This window comes from Elephantulus edwardii, unplaced genomic scaffold (assembly GCF_000299155.1).
Source record: "Elephantulus edwardii isolate Elephantulus edwardi_28Jun2011 unplaced genomic scaffold, EleEdw1.0 scaffold00057, whole genome shotgun sequence".
Lineage (NCBI taxonomy): Eukaryota > Metazoa > Chordata > Mammalia > Macroscelidea > Macroscelididae > Elephantulus > Elephantulus edwardii.
In genome coordinates, this window is record NW_006399807.1 from 6,657,952 (window position 1) to 6,667,327 (window position 9,376).

At 40.2% G+C, this 9,376-nt stretch overlaps 1 protein-coding gene across 1 annotated transcript in view; it reads right to left on the reverse strand.

The window, feature by feature from the left end:
* ALDH9A1 (aldehyde dehydrogenase 9 family, member A1) overlaps positions 1–9,376 on the reverse strand; it is a 59,856-nt gene that overhangs the window by 27,011 nt on the left and 23,469 nt on the right. Inside the window, exons 3-5 of the mRNA XM_006887378.1 lie at positions 4,168–4,297; positions 1,709–1,843; positions 504–700 (exon numbers count right to left, since the gene is read on the reverse strand). Coding sequence (XP_006887440.1) covers positions 504–700; positions 1,709–1,843; positions 4,168–4,297 — 462 coding nt within the window. The remainder of the gene's footprint in view (positions 1–503; positions 701–1,708; positions 1,844–4,167; positions 4,298–9,376) is intronic.

Sequence of the window (9,376 nt, forward strand, 5' to 3'; positions counted from 1 at the left end):
TGATTCAGTGACTGGGATAATCGAGATGGGAGTGTCAGAGATAGTGCGATTGGCACAGCATAGAGTAGGGTTTAGGGCTGTTGTACATAGGGTCGCTATGAGTCGCAAGCGACTCGACGGCACATAACAACAACAACAACAAGTAATTTTAAGCAATATAAATTCCTTGCTCTCTCAATTACGAAAATGCTCTTTTGAGAGGGTTGCTAACCCTGATTTAGGTCCCCAAACAAAAGAGGCTGCTTGCCCTCTAATATACATAGGCAAGAACAGATGATTTCTATCCCAGATTGACCTAACACAAATCTACTGTTCCAAACGCACCAATTATGCTCACTTCACCCTTTTAAAATCTCACATCTTTATCCAATAATATTCACTGCCTCCTTCCCAATGCAAGCTAACTAATCAAAAGTTAAGCCTCCAACATATGCTCTCGGTAGTATTGGCATTGCCCACTCCAGATAGCCATTCATGTGAACCAATATTGCCAACATCTTCACCTTTGAGCCGGTAGGCACACTTCCCGTGAAGGAGACTTTGGCCACATCACGATGCTGGCACAGAAGCTGGCCTGTGACAGACCCTCCTTGCACCACATTGAAGAGCCCTGGAGGGACACCAGCCTCAGTATAGATTTCAGCCAACAGTAATGCAGAAACAGGAGTGAAGGGAGATGGTTTAAAGATCATGGCGTTACCTGCATAAAGGCAAGACATAAACATCATAAGACTTCTTAATATAGTGATCCTTTGGGGGCAGGATTATAAGGTGCTCAAGAAGAATTTCATTTGCTTCCTGCTCTCTCATCAAATCTTCAAGAGTGCTATAAGTAAGTAAATACATCTCATTCTCCACCTCTTGATGTCTCTTATTACATAGATCCCAAACACACTTGTCCAATCTCAACCGTAACACCTTACACTTGCATATCTAGGCCTTTTCACATACATTATCCCATTTTATACTAATACCAGTAATATGAAGTAGGTATGATTAGTTTTATTTTTCTAGAAGTTGAAAATGACCAGAAAGGTGAATTGAGGAGTCGACTTAATTCTGACATCAGTTCTATTCTATCAGAGCTGCCTCTAACAAAGAAAATGATAAAGCAAGAACACAAAGTAGTAATAACAAAACCGCTTTCTTTTAACACAGTATCCTAACAGAAATGCTTTAACATTACTGTTTTCTCTGAGTCACATCATCTCTTCCCAGATTCTTCTTTTTACATAGTTAAGAGAAAACAATTAAGTCACTCAAGCTAGAGCAGCTCTAACAAATACCTTTCTTAAGATTTCTCTTGATGACACAAAGAGAGGAAACTGATCTTCTCTTCTGTTTCTTAAATTCAGTCTAACACTTAAATGCTACTTAGTATATAGAAACTCTTAGCCCAAGAAGAAAACAAAACTTAGAAGTAGCAGAAATCAAAATCATTTGACAATAAAAATAAGGTGTCCAGTTCTAAAAGAAACCTTATTTTCCAAGAATATATATCTAAGAATAGGAATTGTATAAATATGATCTGTGTATGCCACCTAGACTCAGCCCTCAAGGGCTAGGGCAAGAAAAAACCATGCCCTCTGAAGCTTTGCAGGTTCCAGTGCACAGCCTTTCGTCCTTTCTGATTTGCAGTGGGGTGTACGTGTACATGTAAAGGGGATGAAGCAGCTGACTTATAAGGGAAGGAATAATTTATTCTTACCACAAGCTAGAGCTGGAGCAGACTTCCAACAGGCAATCTGAAAAGGGTAGTTCCACGCTCCTATTCCCACACATACTCCAAGTGGTTCTCTTCTGGTATAACCAAAGGATCCATTGGAGAGCGCAACATATTCACCTAAGGAAAACAGGAAAGTAGTCACAGTTTGGTTTTCTCCAAATTCTCCAACATTTGTACTTATGTTACATTCCTGTTATACCAGCATCCTATTTCCAATATACTAGGCTCACCTCTATTTCCACTCTCTTATTCATTTGTCATTCTTCCATTAGCCAACCATTACCTCTCACAAACAGAAGTATACCATTCAAACCTATGGTCATCCAACATAATTTGATTCTCTGAAAATTTACAGAGATTACATAACTTAAATAAAATGGACAAATGGAAGGCAAACTACCAAAACCAACATTTTTTTTCAAAACTAATTTTTAAAACACTAAAGTCAGCCACAGTTTGTTGTGATCCACACAGTAAAACACCTCTGCATAGTCAATGAAATACAAACATTCTTCTGCTACTATTTTCAGCCAAGCTCCATCTAACATTGTTGTTGTTGTTATGTGCCGTGGAGTCACTTGTGACTCATAGTGACCCTATGTACAACAGCCCTAAACCCTGCTCCATCCTGTGCCAATCACACTGCCTGTGACACACCCATCCCGATTACCCCAGTCACTGAATCAATCCACCTCACAGAGGGTCTTCCCCTCCTGCGCCTGCCCTCCACCCTCCCAAGCATGATGTCTTCTCCAAGGACCTGTCCCTCCTTACAACATGTCCAAAGTATGTCAGACAAAGCCCCAGAATCCTTGCCTCCAAGGAGCACCCTGGTTTAACCCTCTCTAGGATGAATCTGTTTGTTTTACTGGCAGTTCATGGTACATTTAATAATCTTCTCCAGCACCACAGCTCAAAGGCATCAATTCTCCTTCTATCCTCCCTAGTCATTGTCCAACTCTCTGATGTATAAGAAGTGATTGCAAAGACCATGGCCTGTATCAGGCGCACCTTAGTCTCCAGAGAGACACCACTGCTCTTCAGTACCCTGGAGAGGTCCCTAACAGCAGACTTTCCCATCACAATACGTCTTTTAATTTCCTGCCTGCTGGTGCCAAGAGTGTTGACTGTGTAGCCAAGCAAACTAAAGCTGTGCACAATCTCAATCTCTTCACCATCTATCCTGATGCTGCCAACTGGTCCAGTGGTGAGAATCTTTGTCTTCTTGACATTGAGCTTCCATCCATACTGAAGGCTGCAGTCCCTGACCCTCTGCAGCAAGCACTTCAGGTCCCCCTCATCTAACATTAGCTATATATAATACTAGCTATAATATAATATACCACAGCCTCTTCTAAACCCAGCCTGCACATCTGGCAGTTCTTTGTTGACATGCTGCTCCAGTCATGCTAGACATAAAACCAAACCCACTGCTGTCTAGTTGAGCCTTAATCAGTGAACCCCACAGGACGGAGGAGAAATGCTTCACAGTATTCTCCAGGCTGCTGCAAATCTTTAAAAGGAACATACTCTGGTTATTTTCCCTCAGAGTTGCTGCAGGTTCTGCTGTCTTTTCAAATAGCAGTCAAGTACTTTTAACTACTATGTCACCAGGGCTTTTTATGGAATATTATACTAAACAGAAGATAATATTCTGATCAAACTGACATAGGTTCTCATTTAAAAGCTCTTTGAAATAACTGACATAAAACCTATGGAGCAAAAACAAAGAAATCTTGAAAGGCAAAAGGTCGGAGGGAAGGGGGAGAAGAAGTGGCAAATAGGGAAATGAGATGTGGAGACTAAGGAGTGGGAGGAAGTGAGGAGAAGAGAGAGGGGCAGACACAAGGAATTGAGGGCCCCAAAAATCTCAGAATCCTGGCTTCCCATATGGATCTTACCAAGCAGTCAATAAAAAAATTGTTATAAATGTTGCAAATCTCACTCTCTCTACTGCCATCAAGTTAAAACAGACTCATAGCTGAGCTCCATAGGATTTTCTGAGGCTAGCAAGTCACATGGAAGGAGACTGCCAATCTTTATCCTACAAAGCAGCTGGTGGATAGCAGCGCATCTCCCTACAGACTAAGCCACCAGAGCTCAAACTTTGTAAGTAGTTACAGAGAATTTTTGGCTGAACAGGTAAAACTGATAAATATGGCCTACTGATTCTTAAGAACTGGCTTTTCAATAGCTTGGCTTAGAGCTCAAGTACCATGTAAGTACTTTACAATGTCATGTAATCCTATAGCAATCCAAAAACCTAGGGATTACTACCTCCTAAGATAATGAAACACACAGTAAGTGCCAGATCCAACCATGCAGAAAGTGATGACCCCAAATGAAAACAGCCTTAATTCCCAAATCTGTGTCCTTTCCCCCTAGGCTCTGCTCTTCTGCTTCCTTGTCAGCTGCTCACTGAGTGCTAGGCAAACTCTTACCAGCCAATGAAGCAGCCAAGCCTGCAAAGTACTCCAGGCACTGCCACGAAGTATCGACATCCCACCTGGCCTCAAAGATGGACTTGCCATTGTTGATGCTCTCCATAGTAGCAATTTCCTCCTTCCGTTCCTTTAGGTAAAATGGAAAATTACACATAAACCTAACTGCCATACACTTGAACACATTCAATCTATAACTAGAATATACTGTCTAGCTTCTAAAAATAAAAACAATTGGCACATTAAATGAAAATAAAATAAACAGCAGTATTATATCTAGAAAAGGGAAAAGCTTATTACGTCTAATAGCAGTCTTGCTTTCCCACGCAAATTAATGAACAAAGACTTGATTAAACTTCAAAATAAATTATAAAGCTTTAACAAATGAGCACTATATGTAGAAAATATGTATCATGTGTTCATATGCTTGTATATATACAATGACAGAAACAATCTCGAAAGGAGTTATACAACTAGCCTAACACAGTTTGTCATTAAGGGATTTTTTATTTATTTTAATGAACATTTACAGACATTTTGGATTTCCATTCATTAATTGTTGCACTTTTCTCCCTGCCCACCCCTCCCCCCCAGTTTGCTCCTCTCTTTGAAAAGTAAAATTCTTTCATTGTTTTACAATCCCTCCCCCCAGGTCCACTCCACTATACAGCCTTCGCTCTGGACTCAAGTGATGACAAAAATACCTAATAATTTTCCTCTTAAAAAGTTTTCTCCCTCACCTGTTTCAATGCAGTATACATTATTCAACCCATCCTTCTCAGTCTCCTCCCAACCCCGAGGTCAGTCCTGCTTTACAACAGTGGCACCATGCAGTATTTGTCCTTTTGTGACTAAGATACTTCACTCAGCATAATGTCGTCCTCCAGAGTCACCCATTTTGAATAATATTACACGAGTTCCTTGTTTTTCAATGCAGCATAGTATTCCATTGTGTGAATATACCACAGCTGCTCTATCCATTCGTTTGTTGATAGGCACTTAGGTTGTTTCCAACTCCTTACTATTGTGAACAAAGCTGCGATAAACATGGGTGTGCATATATCTACTTGGATGTCAGTTATGGTCTCTTTGGGGTAAAGTCCCAGTAGTGGAATTGCTGAGTCAAATTGTATCTCTATGCCATACCACCTTCTATGGTGGTTGCACCATTTTACACTCCCACTAACAGAGAATAAGGGTTCCAGTTTCTCCACAACCTCGCCTGCATTTGTTCTTTGCTATTCTATAAAATTTTGTTATTCTGACTAGGGTGAGATATCTCATAGTTGTTTTGATTTCCATCTCTCTCAGAGCTAGGGATTTTGAACATTTCTTCATGTGCCTGTTGGCCATTTGTTGTTGTTGTTGTTGTTGTTGTTGTTATTGTTAGATGCCTTAAAATCAATTCCAACTCATAGTGACCATATGTACAACAGGATAAAAACCAGTCCAATCCTACACCATTCTCTATAACAATCTCTGCTATGCTGCGTCCACTGTTGCAGTCATTGCATCAATTCGCCTCACTGATGGTTTTCCATGCTCTCATTGACACTCTACTTCTCCGAGCATGATATCCTTCTCTTAGGACTGGTCCCTCCAGATAATATGACCAAATTATGTGAGACTAACTCTGTCTTTGCTTCTAAGGAGCACTCAGGCTGCACGTTTTCTAAAACAGATTTGTTTGTTCTTTTGGCAATTCATGGCACTTCCAATATTCTTCATCAACACTCAAATGCATCTATAAATTATTTTAATTCACCACAGAAAAGTAGTATGTTAAAACCAGGGACAACGATTTTCTAGCTCATCATTCATCAATCAATTATCTTTTCAAATACCATTTCCAGGTTTGGCCTCTACAACTTATTAAGGATAAAGACACTCTGGGAATGGTATTGGAGGAAGATTCATTAACAATTTTCACAGTAGCCAGGAAATAAAAAAAAAAAAAACGCATTGCGATGGCAAAGTCTGCAGTTAGGGACCTCTCTAAAGTACTCAAGAGCAACGGTGTCCCTCTGGAGACTAAGGTGCGCCTGATACAGGCCATGGTCTTTGCAATCACTTGTTATGCGTCAGAGAGTTGTACAATGACTAAGGAGGATAGAAGGAGAATTGATGCCTTTGAGCTGTGGTGCTGGAGAAGAGTATTGAATGTACCATGGACTGCCAAGAAAACAAACAGATTCATCCTAGAGAGGGTTAAACCAGGCTGCTCCTTGGAGGCAAGGATTCTAGGGCTTCGTCTGACATACTTTGGACATGTTGTAAGGAGAGACAGGTCTTTAGAGAGGGACATCATGCTGGGTAGAGTAGAGGGACAGCGCAGGAGGGGAAGACCCTCTATGAGGTGGACTGATTCAGTGACTGGGGTAATCAGGATGGGTGTGTCAGAGGCAATGAGATTGGCACAGGATAGAGCACGGTTTAGGGCTGTTGTACATAGGGTTGCTATGAGTCGCAAACAACTCAACGGCACAAAACAATAACAACAACAAGTGGATGACACAACCTTGATGTTTGAAAGTGAACAGATCTTGAAGCACTTACTGAAGTTCAAAGCATTCAGTAATGATTACAGCTCAACATAACCATAGAAAACAACACTCTCTTAATAAAAGGGACAATCAGTAAGGCTGACCAGAAGCAAAATGAAAGGGCAAAAGAGATTAACACAAGTATTAACCTCAAGAAGAGATAGAAGTAGATATATGAACTCCATGTGAAATGTAAGAAAGAATAGTTTGATAGTGTTGCCTGTACTTCTCTGTATATTTACACAATTCAGGAGTAGAAAAGCACTTTGAATCACTGATTATATACACATTACCAAGAACAACAGTATATTACCCATTCTCCAACTTTATGGCACTTACTTTTAAGGGGGGAACTTAGTGATTTTTTTTAATTAATTTTAATGAAAGTTTACAGAGACTTAGGGTATCTAGTCATTCATTGTTGCACATTTCTCCCACCCACTCCATTCCCCCCAATTCACTCCTTTCCTTGAAAAGAAAAACTCTCATTGTTATACAATCCCTCCCCCCAAATCCACTCCTCTGTGCAGCCTTCATTCTGGACTTCTGTAATGACAATAATACCCAATCATATATCCCTTTTAAACAGTTCTCTCCCTCATCTGTTTCAATGCAGTATATATCATTCTCCCCTCCTTCTGTCTTTCCTCAACCCCAGTGAAGTTAGTGAATTTTAAGTAAACATTTCAGTTACTGAGGAAATACATCCTTTCAGAAAGGATGTATATGTTCAAATAGTCTCTGAACCAAATTGGCTTTTAAACCAAAAATTTCTTTTCTCTCTCCCTGATTCCAAGCTTACAAAAACAATTTTCCAACAATATCTGGCCCAGTTATATAGATACACGAAAGAAACAAACTAAGAGGAAAACAGACATCAGTCCTTGAAACAAATATAAATTCTCCCATATTGAATTAGTTGCATGTGATTAATATGAAAGTTTTTAAGTGTAATCAACCATGAGTGGCTTAGTTCAGCTTTGTTTCTATAATGCAAGAGGGGAACCAGGCCCTAGAGAAGTATATGAATAAACTGGTGAATCTATGTGTAACATTTCAAACATTAAGAAATATTAAACTAGCAATACTGAAATGCTGTTCTGTTCTCACTTCAGGGTAGCGATGAGTAAAGAGGAAGTAATCTGTGACTGCTGAAAGGAATGGCAAAGGAAATGCTGATGCTGATGAAGGAGATTAAACAGAACTGGTTTTGACAAAGACTGTGGCAATATAATAATAGATATCGAACCTCAAGGAATGCAGCTATATGACAATAAAAACAGACTCTCAAGGAATGGGGCTAAACAACAGACTCAAGGAAAAGACAAACAAGATGGCCAAAGATCACCATACATCCATTAGCAGGAATGCACCATCAGCTGTGTAAACGCCACTCTCTTTGATGGCAAAGGAGATATAAATTCTTCTGTAAGATAAAGAAGGGTGTCAGTTTGTCCTGACCCATTCAATGTCTATTACTGGTGTCTTTCTTATACATCCAAGTCAGAACTTTCTAGTTCTTACTCAAAGAGGGCCCTGAATCTCTTTTGGAAATCATCTCCTTGACAACTGTTACTGCTAACTCCTACAGTAGAAAGCTTTACATTGCTTTTTTAAAAGAAAAAAATAAATAATAATAGTTGTTGTTGATTACCTTTGAGTAGAGCACAACTCATAGCGACCCTATGAACAAAAGGCCTGAAGCCCCTCTACAACTATAGACATTTATCAAAGTTCATCGAGTTTCCAGAGGCATGTTGTTTAGGAAGTGGATGCGACTCCTGCTTCCAAGCCTGTCATAGTATGTTATTGTTGTTATGTGCCATTAGTACCTGCGATTATAGCGACCCTACCTACAGCAGCTCTGAACCCTCCCCTGTCCTGAGCCAGTCAGAAGTAAAAAATTAGAGAGCGGCAACTGGCCGCCTGAGACTATTTAAAGAATACAACCCTCACAGAGAATTCAAGTTTACTGAAGGCCTTGTGAGATTTTTCCTGCCTTATTTTATCATTCTCTTTGATGGCCTAGTGGTTAAAAAGCTGTACTGCAATCTCAAAGGCAAACAGTTTAAACTCACCAGTTGCTCTGTAGGAGATGGGTGGGCAATCTTCCCTGCATTTAAAATTCCTCTGACCATTATTGTGGAATGTGCATGAGGATCCAAGGGAGGGAGGGAGAAGGGGGAAGATGGGTGGGGGTGACCAGTGAGAAGTGTGAGGGGTGAGGGGGGTTAATCACAGGGTCACACAATTTGATGGGTGGAGGGAGGGGTGGGTAAAGGAAATGGGAAAGATCCAGTGTGAAAAACAACATATATATATACACACACATACACACACACGTTCTAAGTAGACCACTATAAAATAAAAATTTTATTTTGGATGAATACATAAAATCTCTGAAAAACCACTGGAGGGTCAGCTATGAGTTGATTCCGACTCATATAAGCACCACTACCACCACCATCATAAGAACCCTTGAAACAAAGCATATTTGCACAAGATCCCAGTACAGAATCTTTTGATATACCACAGAGGGATCATCAAAAATGCTGGTGAGGTTGTGGAGAAGCTGGAACTCTTATTCACTGTTGGTGGGACTGTAAAATGGTGCAGTCACTATGGAAGGCTGTATGGCGCTTTCTCAAAAAGTTGCAAATAGAGAT